At 38.1% G+C, this 25,311-nt stretch overlaps 1 protein-coding gene across 2 annotated transcripts; it reads left to right on the top strand.

Annotated features, from left to right (window-relative positions):
• Positions 1-1,039: 1,039 nt before the first annotated feature.
• On the top strand, positions 1,040-25,289 carry ABRAXAS1 (abraxas 1, BRCA1 A complex subunit). 2 transcript variants are annotated; one of them, XM_053598142.1, is made up of 9 exons: positions 1,040-1,249; positions 4,330-4,420; positions 8,016-8,052; positions 15,442-15,508; positions 17,382-17,575; positions 18,516-18,635; positions 19,905-19,989; positions 24,031-24,145; positions 24,530-25,289. In XM_053598142.1, exons 1-9 carry the CDS (start codon positions 1,163-1,165, stop codon positions 24,958-24,960), a joined length of 1,227 nt encoding a protein of 408 aa, XP_053454117.1. In that variant the 5' UTR covers positions 1,040-1,162; the 3' UTR covers positions 24,961-25,289. The 2 variants fall into 2 exon arrangements, with proteins under 2 accessions (XP_053454117.1, XP_053454064.1); XM_053598089.1 differs by lacking the exon at positions 1,040-1,249 and adding an exon at positions 5,268-5,375 and having other exon boundaries at positions 24,530-25,288.
• Positions 25,290-25,311: the final 22 nt, after the last annotated feature.

Genomic DNA, 25,311 nt, shown 5'->3' with positions numbered 1-25,311 from the left:
GAAACATACCAAACACAAACACAACACATGGCTGCGGAGTTCTAGAAGAAATAATCTTAGATGTGATGATTAATATTCTAGAAGTTCCTATGGGTGAAGGGCACTAACATTTTTGTTTTGTTTTTTAGTTAGAATCTCATTTTTTGGCTCTCAGTAGAGTGCTATGGCATCGTAGCTCACAGCAACCTCAAACTCTTGGGCTTAAGTTTTTCATTTTTAGTAGAGAGGGGGTCTCTTGCTGAGGCTAGGGTCCAACTCCTGAGCTCAAGCCATCCGCCACGCTGGCTCTCCCAGAGTGTTAGGATTACAGGAGTGAGCCATCGTGCCCAGCCACTAAAATGGAGTTTAAACCCACAAACGTGGCATATCCATTGTGGCATTGGGTTGCTAAGCAATTATTCTATTCTGATAACCATTTGCTTGCCTTAAAAGGATCAGGTCAGGCTGGGAGCGTGGCTCACGCCTGTAAATCCCAGCACTTGGGAGGCCCAGGCGGGTGGATCGCCTGAGCTCTCAGATTCCAGACCAGCCCAAGCCAGAGCAAGACCCCATCTCTTAAAATAGCCAGGCCTGGCGGGCGCCTGTGGTCCCAACTACTTGGGAGGCTGAGCCAATAGAATCGTTTAAGCCCAGGAGTTTGAGGTTGCTGTGAGCTATGACGCCATGGTACTCTACCAAGGGTGACCAAGCAGAACTCTGTCGGAAAAAAAACAGACCAGGTCAACAGTGTTTATTTTGATAATTTTGCATAAATGCCACAGGTCGCTCAGCAGCAAGAGACCACCAAAACTGGGTCCGAGGACCTCTGCAGCGGGGCCTACACCGAACGGTCAGCAGAAAGCAGAGACGGACTCAGGGCGCGCCCCAGAGGACACACAGGCGAGCCGCCACGCTCCCCCACAGCGGATTTACGGAAACTTCCCGGAGTCCTGCTCCCTCCGCACCGGCGGGTTCTCTGCAGGCCCCGCCCTTCGTTCGCCCCGCCCCTCAATCGCCCCACCTTTGTTCGGCCCCGCCCCGCGCCCCTCTGAGGCTCCGCGGCGTCCGTGCGCCTGCGCAAGCCCCGCTCCTTCGCTCGACGTCGCCTCTCAGCCTCGTAGTCAGGCGCCCGGCCCGACGCGTCCCGCCCCCATTCTCTCCTTCGCCCAGCTGGGTTGGCGGCATGGAGGGCGAGAGTACGTCGGCGGTGCTTTCGGGCTTTGTGCTTGGCGCGCTCAGCTTCCAGCACCTCAACACGGACTCGGACACGGTGAGCCCAGGGGCGGGCCCGGCTTGGGCCCAGGCCGTGAGTCCCGGTCCGCGACCTCCCGCCGGCGCGGCTCTGCCTTCTCTTCTCAGCCAGCCCCCTTCTCCCCGGCCCGCTTCCCGCCCCGGCCCTCGCGCGCCGTCCTTTTCCTCGGCGCGGCCGTTTCTGGTCAGACTCGGGCGTGAGGGAAAGTTGGCTGCGGCCGCGGGTCCCGGTTAACTTTCGGTTTCTCCTCAGTCTGGGCAGTTTTTTGCAGAGACAACTGTGTTCGTTGAAATGTAGGATGGTGGGCGGCGCCTGTGGCTCAGTCGGTAAGACGCCGGCCCCATATACCGAGGGTGGCGGGTTCAAACCCGGCCCCGGCCAAAACTTCAGCCAAAAAATAGCCGGGCGTTGTGGCGGGCGCCTGTAGTCCCAGCTACTCGGGAGGCTGAGGCAAGAGAATCGCTTAAGCCCAGGAGCTGGAGGTTGCTGTGAGCTGTGTGACGCCAGGCACTCTACCGAGGGCCATAATGTAGGATGGTAAGGAAATGAGAACGGATGTCGCACCCACTGAGTATTTTTTGTCAAATCTTAATTTGGTATTTCAAGTATCTGACTTTTGGTGGCATTGCTGTTAGATTGGTTAAAGTTGTAAGGCTTCAGCTAGTTACTTTACTGATAAGTGATAATTTATAAACATTACAGTTACCCCCAAACGTTCGGTATTAACATGCTTATTCTATATTTTCACCTGATGGGCCTGGGCCGGGCGCGGTGGCTCGAGCCTGTAGCCCCAGCGCTCTGGGCGGCCCGAGCAGGTGCGTCACCTGAGCTCACGAAGTCAAGATCAGCTCTGAGCCAGAGCCAGACCTCATCTCCAAAACAAACGGGCGCGGCAGCGGGCGCCTGTAGTCCCCGTGACTGCGGAGGCTGAGGCGAGAGGATCACTGGAGCCCAAGAGGCTGAGCTTGTGAGCTAGGAGGAGGCCAGGGCCCTGTACCCAGGGCGACAAAGTCTCACTTTGTCTCCAAAAACAAAAAAAGCCTTTGGGTGAAGCTAAGAAGTAATTTTTTAAGCTACAGTGCCTATTTTCTAAAAGTTGTATTTTCATGAAATTAAAAAAAAAAAAGTACTGTAAAACCTTGAGGTCTGGAAGTAGTGTCCTTGGGCTCAGTAACTTGCTGAGAGAAATCGTCTAAAACACACCTTACTGCTGCCCTACTACAGTTGGGAGATGCCATGCTGAACATTGTGGTAACTTCTGCTGAATTGTGTGCTCTTCATTTTAAAATATAAAGTCTCATTTAAAATTGTCTTTTAGCACAAGCACAATAAAGGTTGGGAAGAGTATATTTTATGTGTGTGTGTGTATATATATGTATATGTATATTTAAAATAACCTTACCTGGAAAAGAGCAGATAGATATATGACAGTGTAAAATGTGTGGCTGTGGAAATTATTTTTGAATGTCTTTACTGCAGATATAAACAGAGTGGGTCCTTAAATCGTATGTGGTCCAAAGGATTATCTTTTTTTTTTTTGAGACAGTCTCATGGTGTCATAGCTTGCTGCAGTCTTGCCTAGGCCTCCAGAGTAGCCGGGACTACAGGCACCCACAACTCCTTGCTAATATAGATGGGGTCTTGCTCCTGCTCTGGCTGGTCTCCTGAGCTCCTGAACTCCTGGGCTCAAGCAGTCCTCCAGCCAGGGTCTCCCAGAGTGCTAGGATTATAGGTGTGAACCACCACACTGGCCTCAAGTATTGTCTATTAGACCTGTGTTAGTGTCACATCCTTTTCTTAAAGTCTTTAAAGGATAGTTTCTGGGTGGTTGTGATTGCACTGCCCGTGCTTTCTTTCCTTGGGTTTGTCCTTGGGAGTATCAAAATCACAAACACTAGAATGTGCAGTTCTGGATTTCTTTTTCCCTTTGATTCCAGTAAAGACTCATCTTGTGGAAACATTTTCCATTTGTGCTTTTTCCTTTAACGAAATAAAAAGAAACAAGCATTATTAATTATAAAAATATATAAAATCTTAATTGTTGAGCACTTGGGTCTTTAAATGTGCCTAGAGATATAATTGAATTCTCCAAAATTCAAAGAAATCACCCCTGGGCAGAAAAAGAAACTGACTTGCAGCATTCCTTTTAGAAAGCACACTCTGAAATTGAATTTCAAATCTTTGATTTTTTTAAATTTTGCACAAGTTTTAATCAGAAAACACCAGTGACTGTGTTATGCACAACTTGGAAGCCTCCACTAATTCTCAGAAGCATGTGGGGTTATATACAGACTCCTTGGCTAGTCTTTGGGATGCTGCTCCATTGTTGGCCCCATCAAGGATCTTTGATTTCTTACAAAAAGTTTGCTTCAAGGCAAACTGCTCTACTGTTCCTCAAACATTCTATGGTCATTTCTGGCTTTTAGCCTTTTATGCTCTCAACTGCTCTAAGTGTTAAACGTTCTGCCTACACAAACACTGCCTAGCCTTTTAAAGTCAACTGTATTCTTACCTTCTACAATTACTTCAGGCCATGTTAATTTCTTTCTCTTTCCTAAAATAACAGTTTACTTTCTATTCTCATTTTTTCTTTTTTTTTTTTTTTGAGACAGAGTCTTACTATGTCACCCTTGGTAGAGTGCTATGGCATCACAGCTCACAGCAACTTCAAACTCTTGGGCTTGCTATGGCATCACAGCTCACAGCAACTTCAAACTCTTGGGCTTAAGTGATTCTCTTGCCTCAGCCTCCCAGTAGCTGAGACTACAGGCGCACTCCACAATGCCCGGCTGTTTTTGTTATTGTTGTTGTTGTTGTTGTTATCATTATTGTTTAGCAGGCCCTGGCTGGGTTCAAACCCACCAGCCCCTGTGCATGTGGCTGGTGCCCTAACACTGAGCTATGGGCGCCAAGCCTCTATTCTCATTTTTGTCATGTTTCCCAAGTAAACTGGAAGCACCCCAGGTCTTTTGAGTGCCCCCCAATTGATAGCATACATTTGCATACATTGTAAAATACTCAGAAAATATTGGTTAGTTAAGTGAACAGTAATTCTAACAGTGTATTCCATATAGTGCCTCTTATTTTTATCCTTATAGGAAGGTTTTCTTCTTGGAGAAGTGAAAGGTGAAGCCAAGAATAGCATTACAGATTCCCAAATGGACGACGTTGAAGTTGTTTATACAATTGGTGAGTCACTTATTTCTATGTCTCCTATATATATAGTTTATGCTGAAAGAGATCAACATAAATTACTGGTTTTAAATTGTTAAAAAAAAGTATATACTGATTCTAAAAGCAGAATTTAAAAGAATATATTGCACTCATTTCTTAATTAAAATTACAGCCATCAACTGGTCTAAAATAAGCAGTGTAAGACATGGGAAGCAGAGAAGATTACTACAGAGAGACAAGGATGAAACAACAAACATCTTCTATTTAGGTGACAGGAAGATGCCCAGTAATAGGAGAACAAAGGGAAAGATAAAATGTTACATGCTGCAGAATAGATGGAAGATGAGAATTGACAAAACTCAATAATTTGATAATTAGAGTACTGAACAGCTTCCATGGTTTCTGTAGTATAATAGGGAAGAGAACAGTCTGCAAAGGATTTGAGGAGTGGAGAAGCATTTATAGTTGATAGCAGCTGTTCTGTCTTGTTGGGGTGGAGGGCATGAGGCGGGGCTTTAAAATGTATAGGGAGTTTTCTGATTGTAATTATACACACATGGATAGTTTTTCTAAGCATTTTTTTAAACAAAATTGTTGGTATACTTTATTAAAAGTATAGCATCATGATGTATCATGATGATTTTTCAATTTTAAGTAATAATATCTTTTTTCATAATTGCATTGTATTCTACTTTATGGCCTTACTCTGCTTTAAGCAGGCCTTTAAATAAATTATAATCAGCTGTTCTAGTTTTCATTATCATAAATTATACTCCAGTAAACATTCTTCTATGTTAGTATTTAGCTTTATCTATTATAGATTACTAGACATGGTATTGTTTTTTGTTTTTTTTTCTTGCAGTTTTTGGCCGGGGCCAGGTTTGAACCCACCACCTCTGGTATATGGGGCCAGAGCCCTACTCCTTGAGCCACAGGTGCTGCCCTAGACATGGTATTGTTATGTCACAGGGTATGAACATTTTTAAGTTTTTGATCTGCATTAGCAAATTGCTTTCCACAAAGATTTTATCAGTTTATACTCATATTGTATGACATTTTTGTTTGCCACTTTAAAAGGTTAAAAATAGAATTATCTAAGGTAAGAAATAAAAACTTAAATTCTCCTTAGTCTTCTCAGTAGCAACTACTCTTAGTTTCATGGTTTTTTTTTAATTCATTTACGGTATTCATAAGATACAAATATAAGTTTTTTTAAAATATGAACAAGTGGGATCATACTATTAATCCATAATTATTTCCCAAGTTATCAGTAGTGTGGAATAGTATCAGCATGTATTGTTGGGTCATTCTTTTCAAATGGCTATATGTAGCCCATTGTATGAACGTACCATACTTAACTTGCTAAGATTGACTTTCAGTTTGTTAGCATAAACAGTATTACAGTGAACATCTTATTTGGTATTACACCTATATCTTTGTGCCTTTGTCTGAGTATATATATATGAAAGTCAAATCCCAGAGGTAGACTACCACCTTTTGGAAAAGTTATGCTATTTTATGCTGTTCCACAGTATATAAAAGTGCCTGATTCCCCACATGTTGCCAACACTATGTATTACCAAATCTTTTAATCTTTGCCAATTTGGTAAGACAGAAGATAGCATTCTCATTTGCATTGCTCATGTACACAAGAGGTTAAGTATTTTTTCATGATTTTTACTTTTTTCTTGGCTTCTTTCTTTGAAAAAGGATAGAACTGTTCCATTCTTTAACTGAATTTTTACTAAATTGTTTTTCCTTTGTTGATTTGTAATAATATAAGGAAATTGGCATTTTGTCCTATGTCATACGTGTTTTTATATAGCTTATAATTTTACTTTTTAATATTTTTTTTCTGTTCATACACTTGGGCTTTAAAAGCAAACTTTTAGAGCATTTTTTTCCCTGATCAAAATCAGCAAGTCATGCATAACATCTACTTTTTTTTTTAATTTCAGAATATTAGGAGGTACACATGTTTTGTTTACATATTTTATTTTTGTACAGATTAAGTCAAAGTTATACATGTAAGTGTGCCCTTCACCCAGATATTGTGTATTGTAACCAATAGGTATGAATTTACCCATCCCTTCCCTCTCCCCCATCTAAAATATTTTGAAAGTTTGATTTAATTAAGCAAACGTTTATTGAGCAACTACATTATGCTAGGCAAGGTGCTAAGCCTTAAAATATTTGCCCAAATTATTTTAAAATGTGTCCTTACTTTAACACAGGTAATTAACAGGTAAGATCCAAGACTGACAAAAAACATTACTTTGGTTAATGAGATTTTCATCATTTTAAGGCTTCCTCTTGTCTGCACACCAGAGTACATTTTACTGATTATTAGTTGTATACAATTTCTGTTTAGTGTTAGTTTCAGACTGGGATTAATCTAAAGAGGGTAAAATACATTTGCTAGGAAAAGAAAATATCTAAAGAGAATAACCACTTTTCCTGTTTAACTAGGATATTACTATTCATAGAAGAATAAAATTCACCTCTTTAAAGATGCTGGCATTTTTTTTAAATAGTTAACACCAACAAAACCTTTATGAAACAGCTATTTTTGAAACCTTTATGAAACAGCAGGTATTTGTAATATGAGGTTAGGCAATTTTATCTTTGTGCAAACATCTCAGTGTACTTACACCAATCTAGATGCTATCTGTTGCACACCTAGGGTATATGGTAGGCTTTTTTTCCTAGGCTACAAATCTATATAGTGTTATTACTAAATTGAATACTATAGCCATTTGTAACACAATGGTATCTGTATATGTAAACATATCTAAACATAGAAAAGGTACAGTAGAAATAATGGCATAAAAGACAAAAAAATGGTACATTTGGCCAGCTCCATCATAATCTTGTGGAATCCCTGTCTTATATTTGGTCTGTCATTGACCAAAAACGGTTATACTATACTGGAAAAATAAAATCCCTTTAACAGCTGTTTTCATCAATTAAGTAAATGTATAGAGCGTAACCTTTTTAGAAGCCAGTGAGAATATGGCAACTTTGAATTTATTTTTTGTTGTAGTATGTGAACCTTTCTTCTTTTTTTTTGAGACAGAGTCTCTCTTTGTTGCCCTCTGTAGAGTGCCATGGTGTCACAGCTCACAGCAACCTCCAACTCTAGGGCTTAGGCTATCCTCTTGCCTACCTGCCTCCTGAGTAGCTGGGACTACCTGCCACAATGTCCGGCAATTTTTTTTTGTTGTAGTTTGGCTGGGGTTGGGTTCAAACCCGCCACCCTTGGTATATGGGGCCTGCGCCCTACCCACTGAGCCACAGGCACTGCCCTATATTTGAACCATTTGTAAAGAGAATGTAGCATTTTAGCTCCAAGCGAGGCTCTATGTTTGAATTTTAGCTATACCATTGGCTTGGGCAAGCCACTTAATCTTACATTGTCTATTAATACCATCTTTGAAAAGGGAAGAATGATAGCATCTGTTTCATAGGTTTGTTGAAGGATTCAATAATAAAAGTTAAAGGATTAAATGAGATGGTCAATAGTAAAGTACTTCCTAGAATGAGGTAAATGCTTAGTATATATTATTCAAATTATTATTAATTAATGTAATAAAAATCCTTTTTTTCACAGAGATTCAGAAATCTATTCCATGCTATCGGCTTTTTAGGTGAGTAATAACATTAGTAAGTAAATGATCCATTGTGAAAACTATTCTTTTCAAGTGAAATGATTGAAGTTATACTAAAAGTATCTTAGTTACCACTTACATATGGTGGTACCAATGAAAATGGAACAGATTTTTTTTTAAGTACCTGAAAAGTCATGTGTGCTTTGTCAGCCCTAATAATTCTTTCTCTATATTACTTATTTTAGCTGGTCTTCACTGCCACTGCCAGGTACCAGATTACTTTGAGAATCACTTTACATTTTCACATCCAGTCACTTCATTGTATATTATAAACTCAACTTCCTAAACTCTTCACTTTGGAAAGCTAAAATGGAAGGATTATTGGAGGTCAGAAGTTCGAGACTGGCTTGGGCAACATGGCAAGACCCCATCGCTATAAAAAATTTTAAAAATTAGCTGGTCTGGCAGAGCCTGAAGCGGCATAGAGCTGAAGCAACCATCTACTCTAGTGATGAGAAACCTGTGCTTGAATCTTAGTTGTTAGAGTAAGAGAGGAGAGAGTGGAAAATAATAGGACTTTCCAACCTTTTGGATTCTTTGTACCACATTGGAATAAGAAGAGTTCCCTTGGGCCACACATTAAATATACAAACTAATGAAAGCTAATGAGCCAAAGAAAAAAAAGTCCAATGCTTAATTTTCCTGACTATTCACCATCATAGGTAAGCAAAAAAGTCCTTACATAACCCACTTGTGGCCCGTTGTACACCCATCGGGGAGAGTCATATGAAATGCCTCTCAATGAAAAGGTTACTTTATTTTTATTTAACAACAAAATAGGCCTGAAAAGTTCATGATTGACCAAGGGCACAGAACTAGTTAATGGTATGGCAAAACCATGTGTGGGCCTAAGTAAGAATGTTTACTTTTTTTTTTTTTTTTTGTGGTTTTTGGCCAGGGCTAGATTTGAACCCACCACCTCCAGCATATGGGACCGGCGCCCTACTCCTTGAGCCACAGGCGCCACCCAATGTAGTTTAAAAAAAAAAAGAAGAACACTATACAACAGAAGGTGAATGTGGCTGGCAAAGCTTAAAATATTTATTATCTGTTTCTTGATAGAAAAAGTTTGCCAATTCTGCACTAAATATATTCCTTCTCAGACTGTTCTACTGAAAAACACTGATTTGCTTACCTCAGGATTCTAGGGGAAGCATCCAGGAAACCTAAAACTCAAAAGTCACTTAAAAAAAAAATTTCCCTATTTAACATGAAGTGTATCTATTATTATATTAAAATGCTAACCACCAGACGGAGGAGAAAGGTATCAGATCAGAGGGATCGTTCAGCTGAGCTCCCCTAAATGACTGGGGAAAAATAGAGAACCCAGCCAAACCTGGCATGGGGTCTTACCCAGAGAGGGAGCACAGCAAGGAGGTGGTGAACTGAACACAGCATATGGTCCAGAGGGGTGGAAATCTGATGAATTAGGCAAGTGATTGCAACTGGCTGGGATCAGCTGGCTGCCCACAGAGGCATTGGATGGGAGGAAGCTTTTCCGGAGTGTTCAGTTGTTGGGGAAGCTGTGTGTTGAATGGTAAGCTTGGAAGAGTGGGCAGACTCAAACAGTATACAGCAACCAGATTTGAATGCTGGTTGGAGTGGACTTTCCATAGGTTTGGTGACTAGTAGCCATACTGAGGTCTCAGTGGCCAGGGGTTGGGGGGTAGTGGGGGTGGGTGCCATTTTGGGAAGGCTCCTAAAGGACATCAGAACTCCACTTCTGAAACAGGGCGAGGTGCTCCTATACCTCACGGTAACTGGAGTCAGGAGGCACTTGTGAAACCTGCCCCTTAAGGATTCTTCTGATCTTTAAGATCCCAACCCAGCAGGGTCTGAATGCTGAGGAAACAATGAGGTGATCAACAATGGCAACTAATTTTGGAAGTAGGACCACAAAGGTTGCTGACTATGCTCTCTGTCTCCTAAAACACAGAGCCACCTAGTGACCTGGCAACACATGTCATAAACAGCAAGGACTTTTGTTTAAAACAAAGAAGGCAGTGAAAAGGAGGTGAACAAGAAGTGGAACCAACAGAAAAATTCAGGCAAAGTGAAAGAACAGAGGAACTCCCCCAAGGGACCATGACGCAGATACTGCGGAAGACTTTACCTATAAAGAATTAATGGACTTGGCCGGGCGTGGTGGCTCACGCCTGTAGTCCCAGCGCTGTGGGAGGCCGAGGCGGGTGGATTGCCTGAGCTCAGAGGTTCGCGACCTCTATGTAACAGCATGTGAGCCAGAGTAAGACCCCGTCTCTACTAACATCAAAACTAGCCAGACGTTGTGGTGGGCGTCTGTAATCCCCCCTACTGGGGAGTCAAGAGGACAGAGCATCGCTAGAGAAAGAACATCTAAAAAAAAAGAAGAAAGAAAATGAAGAAAAAAAAAAGTACTTCAAATGAAAAATGAACAAGCAAGCTGAAATTAAAAATAAAAAAAAAAATTAATGGACTTGACAGGGAATTTAAAATATGGATGATAAAGACAATAAAAGGAATGGATGAGAAAATGGGAAGATAGAACCAAAAGTCAGACAAGAGATATGTAGAATGTAGAAAGGATATGGAAGAGCTTAAGGAAATGAAGAAGAGAATCAGGGAATGTAAAGATGTAATAGAAAATATCAACCATAGGTTAGACCACGGAGAAGAAAGAGCCAGAGCTAGAGGATTAAGTTTTTGCATTAACCCAGGTAGTTAAAGAGGCAGAAAAGGAGAGAGAGAAAGCAGAACATGCCCTTAGAGAAGTATGAGACTCCATGAAGCATTCAAATATACGAATAATAGGGATTCTTGAAGGGGAAGAAGATTGTCCCAGAGGAATGGAAGCCCTACTGGAGACCATCATAAATGAAAACTTCACAAGTTTTACTAAAGACCCCAACACCCTCCTTTTAGATGGATATTGAACCCCAGGTCATCTCAACTCAAACAGAGTCTCTCCAAGACACATAACGAACCTATCCAAAGTCAAGATGAAAGAAAAAATTCAACAAGCATCCAGGATAAGCACCAACTGACCTACAGGCAGAGCCATTAGGATGACAGCAGACTTTTCAACTAAAACCTTCCAAGCCAGAAGAGCATGGTCATCCACTTTCAACACTCTTAAAATAATTTTCAACCCAGAATCCTGTATCTTGCTAAACTTAGCTTTAGAATTGATGGAAAAATCAGATCTTTTACAGGTGTACAAGCACTAAGGAAATTTGTCACAAGACCAACTCTACAGAAAATACTTAGACCTACTGTTAATACTGAACACCACAGAGGACCACCACCAAAATAAACACCAAGAAGCCAAAGGCCACAGCTTAGCTTCTACAGTGACACAAAGGATAAAACTACACAATAAACTATCTCATAATGTTAGAATTCCACCACCCTTGTCAATACTCTAAATAAATGTCAATGGGTTGACTTTCCCACTGAAGTCACACAGGCTGGCTGATTGGATAAAAAAATAAGCCATCCATATGCTGTCTCCAGGAGACACACCTAGCCCTGAAGGACAAATCAAGACTCAGGGTCAAGCGATGGAAAACAGTGTTTCAAGCAAATGGAAGTCAGAAGAAAGGAGGGCTTACTTTATCTTATTCTCAGATACAGGTGGATTCAAAGCAACTTCAGTTAGGAAAGACAAAGATGCACACTTCATACTGGTCAAAGGAATAATACAACAAGAGGACATCTCAATTTTAAACATTTATGCACCTAACTTAAATGCTTCCAGATTTATGAAATAGACCTTGAGGAGTCTGAGCAATATGATATCCTGTAACACCTTAATAACTGAGGACTTCAATACCCCTCTGACAAGAACTGAACAGATCCTCTAAACTAAACAAGGGTACAAAGGATTTTAATGTGACCCTAGAACAAATGGGATTTATAGACATACAGAACACAACATCCCAAAGCAAAAGAATATACTTTTTTCTCATAAGCTCATGGCACATACTCCAAAATAGATCACATCCTAGGATACAAATCAAACCTCAGCAAAATTAAAAGAATAGCGATTACACCATGTCTCTTCTCAAATCACAAGACTATAAAGGTGAAGCTCAACTCCAACCAAGTTCATCCCCACACAAAGTCTTAGAAACTTAAACAACCTCATGCTGAATGATAGTTGAGTTCAGGAAGAGATAAAAGAGGAATTTGTTAATATCCTCAAACATAAGCAGTCCTAAGAGGAAAATTTATTGTGCTAGATGCCTGCCTTCAAAAAACAGAAAGTGAGCACATCAGCACACACACAAATCATCTTATAGAATTGGAAAAAGAAAAACATTCTAACGCTAAACCCAGCAGAAGCAGAGAAATAGCCAAAATTAAAACAGAGATTAATGAAATTGAAAACAAAAAAATCATTCATAAAATGAACGAAACAAAAGAAATGAAATGAACGTTGTACAGCCACCAAATCTTTCATAAAACCAAACAAGAACATACACTGGGGAAAAGAATCCCTAGTCAATAAATGGTCCTGGGAGAACTGCATACCACATGTAAAAGATTAAAACTGGATATGCATCTTTCTCTACTCAAATTGATCCAAGATGGATAAAAGATCTAACTCTAAGGCATGAAACAATAAAAATCCTCAAAGAAACTGTGGGGAAAACACTTGAAGTTACCAGACTGGGGAAAGACTTTATGAAGAAAACTTAGTTGGCAATTGCAACAACAACAAAAATAAACAAATGGGACTTAATTAAATTGAATAGCTTCTGTACAGCTAAGGAGACAACAACCAAAGCAAATAGACAACCATCAGAATGGGAAAAGATATTTGCATACTATGAATTGGACAAAAGCTTGATAACTACTATCTACAGAGAAATTAATGCAAAAAAAGCCAATAAATAATCCCTTATATCAATGATATGTCAAAAGAGATGAATAGAACCTTCTGTCCTTCTGTAAAGAAGATAGACGAATGACTAACATAGGTAAAAATGCTCATCATCCCTAATTATGAGAGCAATGCAAATCAAAACCACCCTAATGGTATCACCTAACCCCAGTGAGAATGGCCCACATCACAAAATCTCAAAGCTGCAGATGCTAGTGTAATACAACAAACTAATACAACCTTTTTGGAAGGAAGTATGGAGAATCCTCAAAGAACTCAAACTAGACATCCCATTTGATCCTGCAATCCCGTTACTGGGCATCTACCCAGAAAAAAAAAAAAAATTTATTTTATCAGAAGGATATTTGCACTAGACTGTTTATTGCAGTTCAGTTTACAATCGCCAAAATGTGGAAACAGCTTGAATGCCCAACCCAGAAATGGATTTAACAAACTGTGATATATGTATACCAGGTAATACTATTCAGCCACTAAAAAAGATGGAGACTTTACATCTTTTGTATTAACCTGGATTGAGTTGAAACACATTCTTCTTAGTAAAGCATCGCAAGAATCCCATGTACTCAATTCTGATATGAGGACAAGTGATGACCTAGTATGCAGTGAGGGGAGGGGAGATGCGTGGGCAGAGAGAAGGAAGGAGGGAGAGGATGGAGGGTCATGGTGTGTGTCACATCTCTTGGAGGTGGGACATAGTTATAAGAGGGACTTTACCTGTAAAGTATAATCAGTGTAACCTGGTTCTCTGTACCCTCAATGAATCTCCAACAATTCAAAAAAAAAAACAAAAAAAAAAAACTGCTACCACCCATCCTCCAGAAACTTCACATAAAATCAGTGCTTTCACAGAAGATGTAACTGTTACCCTCTGGTGATTTCTTCTTACTTATTTACTTATTTTTTTTCTTATTTATTTTAATCATCCAACCTAATTTTCTTATTTTTTTTAATCATCCAACCTAAATTGTCAGTTCTGTGGTTTATACACCTTTTTTCTTGCCTTAGTTTGAGAAGCTTAGAAATGGGCTGTGCTGGAGAAATACAGGAATAAATTCTTTTTAGAGTTTTCATGTTGGAGTTATAAATAGGAAAATGGCTTTATCTGTTTGATCAGTTTAACATCCTCCTTTGGTCAACGGAACACTTTTGTTTGTTTTTCCATTAAAATCTGCCTATTAGGCTGGGCGCCAAGGCTCTGGGAGGCCGAGGCAGGTGGATGGCCTGAGCTGACAGGTTGGAGACCAGCCTGAGTAAGAGCTAGGCCCTGTCTCTAATAGCCAGGTATTGTGGCCGGAGCCTGTAGTCCCAGCTACTCAGGAGGCTGAGGCAAGAGAATCACTTGAGCCCAAGAGTCTGAGGTTGTGAACTACAACACCATGGCACTCTACCAAGGGTGACAAAGTGAGACTCTGTCTCAAAGAAAAAAAAAATCTGCTTATTAGGTTGTATTTTTTTAGTTTTGTGTGACTAAATTTTTTCAACGTATAGTTTAGAATTACCAGTAAAATCTTATGACAGTGAAAATTATAAAGGATTTTGTATATTTCCCCATCACAGAATACTGTCATCTTAATTAATGCTAAAAGGAAAATATTGGTAATTATTTATTTATTTTTTTTTTTTTTTTTTTTTGAGACAGGGTCTTACTGTGTTGTTGGGGCTGGAGTACAGTGGTGCAATTATAATTCACTGCAACCTTGAACTCCTGGTCTCGGGATCTTCCCATCTCAGCACTCCAAGTAGCTAGGCCTATAGGTATACACAACCATGCCCAGCTAATTTTTTTTTTTTTTTTTTAATAGAAATGGGGGTCTGGCTGTGTTGCCCAGACTGGTCTTGAACTTCTGGCCTCATCATTCTCCCGCCTCAGCCTCCCAAAATGTTGGGATCCACCATACTTACCTCCTATTTGCAGTCTCTTATTGGAAGAAAAAGCCAGAAGTAAACACTTCAGAATCTTTTAGAATTATCTTCTGATTCTTTTTCTGTCTTGGACATTCCAATTGCAGAACTAAACTAAACCAAAGCTGTTCCAACATCCCCCCCAAACAAAACCCCAACCTCCTCCTAAAATGCATAGATTTTGGAATTAGCAGAGAATTGTCCTTTTGTTATTGTGCTTCATTTCTCATGTTAAACATTATGCATCAATATTATAAAAATTGATAATAAGTAAATTGAATTGTGAATTTGCTTTCTAATACCTATTTAATGGATAATTTATTGTATTGGTTAAAAAAAAGTTTACCTCTTGGTGCTTCTATCCTTTTCCTTTCTATTGGTTATGGACCTTATGTTTCTACTACTCTAAGTGTTAATTTGAGAACTTTTCTGCACCACTCATTTTAGAGCTTCATATGACAGGCCAGTAGGTATATGGATTTTGGTTAAGTAGTTTGGGTTAGAAGTAACTAAAGTTAAAAATACTAATAAAATTAATATTTTTAGCTTAATTGAAATTTCTTTAATTTTGACTTTTACAGCTTTTATAATTCTTCGGGTGACGTAAATAAGGAAGCTCTAATGAAAATATTATCAAGTGTCAAAAAGGTACTGATTTACTTTTTTTTTTTTTGGTATTTAATATGCATTATTTTCAATTCCTAGAAACAGGTATAACTTTGAGAGAATTTTTAAGTAGTGTTTGTCTACCTGATATCCTATAAAACAAGTATAAAAGGCTTGTTCTTCCCAGAAATTCAAAAGGGTTGCTGTGAAAACACAACTAGTAACTAAGAGCATTCTCATCATTCCCTTGACTATAATTAACATTGATCTCTTTTTCTCCTGTGTTTCCACCACACCACTTCCCAATACCATTTATTGTAGGATTTAATCCATTATTATTATTTTACTTAGCAGCAGTAAAATATTTTTCATACTGTAGGGATGATTTTCTATACAGCAGTTAATTTGAATCCTCCATACCATACTTGGTGTTTAGTTAAAAGTTGCTTAATGATCAAAATTGGTTTTTCTCCCAGACAAAATTTTTTGCTTTTTTTTTGCTTTTTGCTGATTTGAGAATAAAAGTAGATTCAGTAAAAAAGATTTGTTCAAAAAACATTCTTAGTTGAAAATGCTTGGTTTATTTTCTCCAGTTATATTTAGGTATTTTAAAATGTACCTATAAATATGTTTATTTGGGGGGGGGTGTCACACCTATAATCCTAGCACTTTGGAAGGCTGAAGCAGGAGAATTGCTTAAGTTCAAGAGTTAAAAACCATCCTGGGTAAGAGTGAGACTCTATCTCTATTTAAAACACAGAAAAATTAGCTGGGCTTGGGGGCATGCCTCTGTATTCCCAACTACTCAGGAAGACTGAGGCAGGATGATCATTTGAGCCTAGGAATATGAGGTTACAATGAGCTATAATAATGCCACTGCACTCCAGCCTGAGTGACAGAACAAAACCCTGTCTCCAAAAAAAAGAAAAAAAAAATTATTTTTAGAAAGATAGTTATAATTTTAATTTCCTCAATTAAAATGTATAAATTAAACATTTAAGATTTGCTAAACCTCACAGATCTTAAAGTGCTTTTTTCCCTCTATTTCAATTCCTGAGTTTTCAAAAAAGGTTTTATTTTTTCTGTTTCAAAAAAAGGTTTAGTAATACTAACATGACATTTGTGGAGCATATTACAGTTTACAAAACCCTTATACATGATCATACTTAATCTTGAAAGCAGCTTTGTGGGGTAGGTGATGTCATTCCCATTTTACGTTAAAGCTATAGGGTTCACTTATTTAACTAAATATCCCCATAGGAATTTAACTTGTTTTGAGGGAGTGATTGCTTAGTGAGTTAATCAATTTTTTTTTTTAATTTCAATTTTAACAAAGGGATTAAGGATTAAGACTGCAAAATAGCAAATGCCATAAAAGAAACTAGAGGAAGTTAAGAATTTTTTTCTCCTTAAACTGTATTGATCAAAATTTATTTATTTATTTTTTATCAAGATAGAATCTCACTTTGTCACCCTCAGTAGAATGCTGTGATATCATAGCTCATAACAACCTCAAACTCTTGGGCTCTGGTGATCCTCTAGCCTCAGCCTCCCAAGTACCTGAGACTACAGGTGCCTGCCACAACACCCAGCTATTTTGTTGTTATTGTTGTTTAGCAGGCCTGGGCTGGGTTTGAACCCACTAGCCCTGGAGCATGTGGCTGGTGCCCTAACCACTTGAGCTATGGGCACCCAGCCATATTGATCAAAATTTAAATGAACGGAAAGTAATTTAACTATAAGTCTATTTGCATACTTTAGAAAAGTAAAGTGTATGACTAAATGCATTATTTACTATCTACCCAGATATCTAAATATTAAGAAAGCCAATTTTAAGGTTGTCAATTCTATTGCTTAACTGTAATATATACATAATTGTAACTATTAAGATACATATTTTTTTTCTGTATTTCAGACTGTGGTAGGTTGGTACAAATTCCGTCGTCATTCAGATCAGATTGTGACATTTAGAGAGAGGCTCCTTCACAAAAACTTACAGAAGCACTTTTCAAGCCAAGATCTTGTTTTTCTGCTATTAACACCAAGTATAATAACAGAAAGCTGCTCTACTCATCGGCTGGAACATGCCTTATATAAACCTCAAAAAGGGTAAATGTTGGCCAGTCACTGGCTTTCTTAAACTAAGAAAAAAAGTACTAATACTTAGTACTTATTGTAGCTTACCAAGTGTTTTTGTATATTGTAGGATTAAATTGTCACAATAACCCTCTGAAGTAGGCCTTATCACCTGTCAATTTTAAGTATCATAGCAATTAAGTCAGATAAAGAAATTGGAAACCCAGGGTGGAATGATGACTTCTCTAGCATTGAAGATTTTGCTATTTACTAGTTAAGGTGGAAAAATATTTTAGAAATTGGTTAAGCCTACCCACTTATGCAGCTTTTCTATAACCACTGCAAAGAAGCAAAATAGTCCACCCAAATGAGTCTAACAGAGACTCCCATAGGTTGTATAAAAACTACATTTTCTTGGAATATAAGAATTAAGGCTGGGTGAGGTGGCTCGCACCTATAATCTTAGTACTCTGGGAGACCAAGGTGGGAATGATCACTTCAGTTCAGGAGTTCAAGACCATCCTGAGAATATCTACTAAAACTAGAAAAAATTAGCCAGGTGTTGTGGAGGCCCCTATAGTCCCAGCTACTAGGGAGGCTGAAGCAGGAGGATCACTTGAAACCAGGAGTTTGAGCTTGCTGTGAGGTAGGCTGACTCTATGGCACTCTAGGCAACAGAGGGAGACTCGGTCTCAATTAAGTTATAAGGGGACCAAGTAAGATCAGTTTTATCATTCATGAAAAGATAAATCTCAACATTAATACTGTCTTCTTTTCATGTACTAATCAGTTAAAGTAGCCATTACAATATTTTTTCATACAGTGATACTAGGCACATTTTACTTTTAAAAGCCAATTGTCTTAAGTCAGTAAATTCTATCTCAGGTTAAGTAATCTTATAGGGGGAAAGTAGTCTATTCTAATAGATGCTAATCCATCTCTTCATTCTAAATTTGTATTTTAATTTTGACAGACTTTTTCATAGGGTACCATTAGTGGTTACCAATCTGGGCATGTCTGAACAACTGGGTTATAAAACAGTATCAGCTTCCTGTATGTCCTCTGGTTTTAGCCGAGCAGTAAAAAGACACAGGTAGGATTCTTCAACTGCTTTCCCCTCAATTTACTCCTATTCCTTTTTTTTTAATTAACATATTAACTACCATCTAGGTTATATTTAATGTACACTAGTTTGGAGTCTCTTGAACCACATATAATTCACACGTCTCTTGACCTGTCTTGACCTAATGAAACACCAGGGCTCTAAGGAAAAAAAATTTCTTTTTCTAGTGTAGTGTCAATGTGTTTTAATTTTCTGATTATATAAACAGCAGCAGAATAAAAATGAAAGGAAAACTGAATAATGAACACCTTACAAGTAAACTAGATTGTTTTTACTTTGTCTATTCTTCCTGATAGCACTTTTCTGCTTACAAGATAACAAAATGGTGGTAGGGGGAAGTTGTTGTATGTCCTGCAAATTTGAGCATATTTATTCTAGATTAGAATAAGTAGCTAGCCTTAAAGTTACAATTTTTTTAAAGCAGTAGTTCAGATTACAGGCATGAAATTAGAATGGATATTAAAGGGAAAAATAAACCAGGTTTTACCCAATACTTACTAATACCTTAGGCATAATTTTTTTGTCATCATTAAGTAAGAGAATAAAGTTACAAATAGCAAGCAACATTGGTATGACTTATGAGCATAAGGGGTTGAGGTTTATTTTTGTGTACCCACAGTACTTAGCAATGTAAGAACTAAATACCATATTTCATTAATTTTGAGACATTTTGCACATTTATCTCTGAATTGTGTTTACAAATCATGCCACCTTAATATTTTTTCTTTCGTGTATCATAAAATAATGGTGCCTCTTTCAATTAATGGTGACTTAAATTTAGTTAAAAATTTTAGAAATTGGGCAGCACCTGTGGCTCAAGGAGTAGGGCACCGGCCCCATATACGGGAGGTGGCGTGTTCAAACCCGGCCCCAGCCAAGAACTGTAACAACAACAAAAAAAATAATTTTAGAAACTGATTCCTGTCCCCATGGTTAAAAAAAGAGACTTTTTCCCCTGCCTCTTGCAGTTGTCATCTATTTTTACTAAACCTTTTTTTTTTTTTTTTTAATTGGCAACCTGGCAATGGCACTTATGAAGCTAAAAAGTTGGCTAATGTGAAGATAGATGAGGTAGGCTTTCTGGTTAGTTTTGGTGTATACATGTAGGTTGACAAAATTATGGTCCCTAAAAGCCAGTAAAAAGCATTTTCCATTGTTCCTTGACAACAAATAAGTTTTTCACCACATCATCAAAGTTAGTTCTGTATGTTTCCCTGATGAAATGGTAATTTTTTACAGCTCTGAATTTTTTGAAGATGATGGATCTTTAAAGGAGGTACACAAGATAAACAAAATGTATGCTTCATTACAAGAGGAATTAAAGGTAAGTTAATATACCTAGCCCTTAAAGATTATTTCTAGAGTGCCTATCAAATTGATCTCAGTAATTTTTTAGGGAAAACATTTTGATTAGATTTATAGTCATGTAATGTCATTAGGCAATTTTTTGTGAACATGTAGTATATATGCACAAACCTGCATAATTGTGTGTGTGTGGATATATATACACATGAAGTTCTGACAAGTTTGTGAACTTGCCACTGTACAGTTATGTTAATACTATACAGACAACTCAGTAAAGTTACATAACCATGGTCTACCAGTGTCTCACAGTTGTGACATGTAATGGTGTTCTGCTGAGTGGCATTCATTATTGTTCCATGTTTTTGTGTGCTGTCACAAGAATGTCAGAGTTTGAATTAGAGCAATGAACAAACATTAAATTTCTTTTTTTTTTGGAGACAGTCTCATTTTTGTTGCCCTCAGTAGAATGGCATGGAGTTGCATCTTAGCTCACAGCAACCTCAAACTCTTGGGCTCAGGTACTTCTCTTGCCTCAGCCTCTCAAGTAGGTAGCTGGGACTACAAGCCACTGTCACAATGCCTGGCTATTTTTACTCCCATTGGTCTCGAACTCCTGATCTCAGGCAGTACACTCACCTTGGCCTACCAGAGTGCTGGGATTACAGGTGTGAGCTACTACACCCAGCTAAATTTCTTTATTAAACTTGGAAGAGTAGAAGTGAAATCAGGGATATGTTAGTCAAAGTTTATAAGGGTAACACCATAAAGGAAACAGTGGTGTACAAATGGATTAAATGTTTTTCTGGGGGAGAAAAAGCATTGATGAAGAGAAGTGAGGGCAGCCAGTAAACAGCAGAATTGAGGAAAACATTGCAAATATTCATCGAACTCTATGTCAGAATTGTCAGCTGTGAGAAGCATAGCAAACCAAGTTAACATAGATAGAGAAACAAGAAAATCTTAATTGAAAATCTTGGCATGAGAAAGGTGTGTGCAAAAACAGTCTTGAAGGAGCTCACGGATGAACAATAGCAAAGGAGAGTTGAAGATTGCCAAGACCTTTTGGAGAAGCAAGACAATGTTTGGGACAATTTTATGACTTGTGATGACACATGGGTGTACTAAATGCAACTCTCAAACAATGAATCATAGTGCATGATGGAAGCTAGTCAATTCTCCAGAGTTCCATCAGTCCAAATCAATGTCACTTAACTTTTTTTGATATCAGAAGTCTTGTTCATACAAAATTGTATTAACTGAACAAACAAGTTTACTATTTGGAAGTGCTTAAAAGACTTTGGGGCCGGGCACAGTGACTTAAGTCTGTAATCCCTGCACGCTAGGAGTCAGAGATAGGTAGATTGCCTGAGCTAAGGAGTTTGAGACCAGCCTGAGCAAGAGTGAGACCCTGTCTCTAAAAATAGCTGGGTGTTGTTGCAGATGCCTGTAGTTCCAGCTACTCGGGAGGCTGAGGCAAGAGAATCGCTTAAGCCCAAGAGTGTGAGGTTGCTGGGAGCTATGACGTCATAGCTCACTGCAACCTCAAACTCCTGGGCTTAAGTGATACCCTTGTCTCAGCCTCATGAGTAGTGAGTAACTGGGACTTTGGGAACCCACCACAAAGCCTGGCTAATTTTTTCTATTTTGGGGAGAGATGGGGTCTTACTTTTGTTCACGCCGGTCTCAAATTCCTGACCCCAAGCAGTTCTCCTGCTTGGGCCTCTCAGAGTTTTGAGATTACAGGTATGAGCCACCATGCCCAACCTGTATTTTTATTGTGTATATGTATATATGTGTGTGTGTATCCAAATGTCCTTATATAATTACTGTCAGTGATCTGCCCTACTAGATCTGCAATACCAGTATCAAGTATCAAAAATCAGCTTTTCCTACAATGTACTCCATTATAATTTTAATGTGACCACTGTCGTATATGCTGTCCTTTGTTGAGACATCATTATGCAGCATATGACTATTCCCAGTCTCAGTGGCTTACAAAAATAAAGGTTTAGTTTTGCACACATTATATCTTGGCTACAGCTCTACTCTTGTTCCAAAGTCACCTTCATTCCAGGATCTAGGCTAATGGAGCCGCCTTTATTTGTTCTCATGGTATAAGGCAAAGAGTAAAAAAAGCTAGTGGAAATTCATAGTAGCTCTTTAAACTTTGCTGAGAAGTGCCATGTCACTTCTACTCACATTTAATGGGCCAGAGCACATCACATGGGTAGTCCTGAGAAAGATTTAAAAAAGACAAGGGATCAAGAATATGTAAGAAGATCCTTCAGACTGCAATGTAAGTTTGACCCCTGATAAAGGAGAGGGGAGTAAGACGATGATTGGTTTCAAAGAGCTCCAGAATGCAGTGCCCTTCTAAGAAAGTTCAGCTATGCTAATGGGGAGTCCTTGAACAAAGTTGCCCCAAAATAGTTCCATAGGCCTGATACCCACAGGGTGCTCAGTCATTGGCTAGGAACAGCCCCGGGGAAGCATGGCTTAGGAGCAAACAGTGGTAGATCCAGAGCTAGAGCTGTCAGCTATGCTCCCCCCTTGGGAGATATGAGGAGTATATGATATGGCTCCCATGCTCATTAATAGACCACATTAAAGGGAAAAGTGGTCAGTACCTTTTTACATTACTAATATTACACTACTTTTAAATATGAATAATAGGAATTATAGAAAATAGAAACATCCAAAGTTTCACCATTTTAATAAAACTATTTCCACTCTGTCATGTTCTTTTTTCCCTAATGTATATATATTTATACTTTGACATAATTGACAGTTAAGGCAACATATAAATTTGTGTCATAATTTTTTTTTGTTTGTTTAAGAGGCAAGTTTCACGATGTTGCCCTGGCACTGGCCTTCAACTCCAGGACTCAAAACTTCCTGCATCAGCTTCTCAAGTGACTAAGACTACAGGCATACCCCACTCCTGAGTTTTTTTCCTTTGATAATATTATTAAACATTTTTCATATTGCTACATATTCTTTAGTTACTTTAATGGCAGTATATTTCACAAAGCAGTATATTAGAATTCTGAAGTTAAATGATACCAACTTAGGCTAAAATGGGGAATGTAGAAGTACAACACAGGAACTGTTAGCAAAAAGCAGCTGAACTTTAGGAAGGATTTGAACCAGAAGCTGGAATGTCATCAGAACTTTCTCTCCGTCTGTATCTGCACATTGCTTTCCTTCTTCATATTTATAGATCTTGCTGTTTCCTTATCTACTGGCAGAGCAGAGAATGGCTAACTATTCAAGAGATTAGGATTTGCCCATTGGCTATGTGATGTCTCCAGATTCCCAGGGGAGAACATGGGTCAGCTAGAGTGAAAGTAGCTGTAGGAGTTACTGGCAAAACTCTGTGTCTGGGCAAAAAAGTTAGAGTATCCACCAAAACTGGCTATAATAACTATTTACTCTGTTATTCAAAATTAGTTAACAATTATTTGATACTATCCTAAGGAACATAATCTCTTAAAATTTTTTATTTAGTTAAGATACATTCCTAAAATGGAATTACTAGGTCAAAGTTAATTGGTATTCATACTTTTGAAACTGTTGACACACAGGTGTGGTATGCTCCTGAACAGTGGCTTTTCAAAACAGTAAAATACAGCGTGTCCATAAAGTTCAATTTAAAATTTAAAACTATTTTAAATTGCACGTGAACTTTATAGACACACTGTATAGTCACTTTGTTTTCATGTACTGTCAGTTGCTTAATATTAAATTTGTGCAATAACTGCATCTTTCAGTATTTGTTTCAAAGTGAATTAAATTTCAGTTTGTTTCTGTGAGTTAGTATCAGTTACTATTAACAAAATAACTGATATAACACAACTGTGTGTTAAGAAGATATGTATCTAAAAAGCATTTTATAACTTATGAAGAAGCATACAAGTGCTTGTTTCTGAGGTCCTCTAAGACTTGCAAAATTAAATTTATGTAAAAGACAAATAGTACTTGATTCTGTGTCACTGAGGATTTTATAAGACTGTTAATATAGAACTTGAAATGTTGTATATGCCCTTAAATTATTTTGCAGAGTGTATGTAAAAAAGTGGAACACAGTGAGCAAGCAGTAGAGAAACTACTAAATGATATAAACAGATTAAAACAAGAAATTAAAAAAAGAAAACGAGAACAGGCTCAAGCAATACGTAAGTAAAGTACCTAACGTGTCACTTCTTTATGTGCTTTTAAAAAAATTCTCACTAATTTGAATTATGGATGAGCCAACTGCCTTATGATAAACTTATCTACCTTGAGATTTATTAATACTCCTAAATCCCACCAAACAGCATGGTACTATAGTAGCTCTTCACATACTGTATTGTGGATATTAAGGAATATAACTTTAATTTTCTCTTAGAATATTGTGGCATACAATTTAGAATTTGGAGTTATACATGTCACTGTTCTCACTAGATAATTTGATGTAATTGTTAAAATCTTTTTGACTTAATATTAGTAACAAATAGCTAATTATAAAAAGCTCTGTAAAACAATAGCTACATGTTGAAGTGTTGTTTTGTTTTGTTTAGGAGAGAAGAATGTCCAAAAAGACCCTCAGGAGAACATTTTTCTTTGTCAAGCTTTGCGTACCTTTTTTCCGGATTGTGAACTTCTTCATTCATGTGTTATCTCTTTGAAAAGTAGGCATATTTCTAAAAGTAGCTGTAACACCAACCACCACCTTAATGTGGTAGACAACCTGACCTTAATGGTAGAATACACTGACATTCCTGAAGATAGTCCACCTAGTACACCACAAATAGTTAAGCGTAAATGTTTAGACACAGATGATGGATGTCAATTCAAGAAATCACGGCTCTTAGAGATAGAAAACCCATCTAAAACAGATACTGATAGTAGTAACCAAGAAAAAGCAACCACAATAAGTAGCTCAGAAACAGATGAAGAGATTGAGAAAATGAAGGATTCAGAAGAATATCCACAGTCTCCTACATTTTGATCCTTTTAACCCAAAAAATTATGGTCGCTATGTTCAGCTACTTGCAGTAATACATAAATACATTCAGATATATTCCTTTGTTTTTACTATAGTCAGCTATTCTTAGTAATACATAGATAAGGTAATTTGTTTTAACTACATTCACATATTTGCAATAAAACCTAAGTTCTAATGCATTTGTAAAGTACTTTTAAAAACAATGAGATGTTTTTATTGAAACCTTTTTTTTCACTTCTTACTAAATTGTTGAGGGGAAAGCTTAAAATGGATACATTCTTTTAAACTTGTACAGCATTCTTTAGAATTGGAAAGGACAGACTAACTTATTTTCTCAATGTGAAATCTATAAAG

This window comes from Nycticebus coucang, chromosome 1, assembly GCF_027406575.1.
Source record: "Nycticebus coucang isolate mNycCou1 chromosome 1, mNycCou1.pri, whole genome shotgun sequence".
In the NCBI taxonomy this organism is placed as follows: domain Eukaryota; kingdom Metazoa; phylum Chordata; class Mammalia; order Primates; family Lorisidae; genus Nycticebus; species Nycticebus coucang.
The sequence above is the reverse complement of the archived record's forward strand: the minus strand, read 5'-3'. Positions and strand labels throughout refer to the sequence as shown.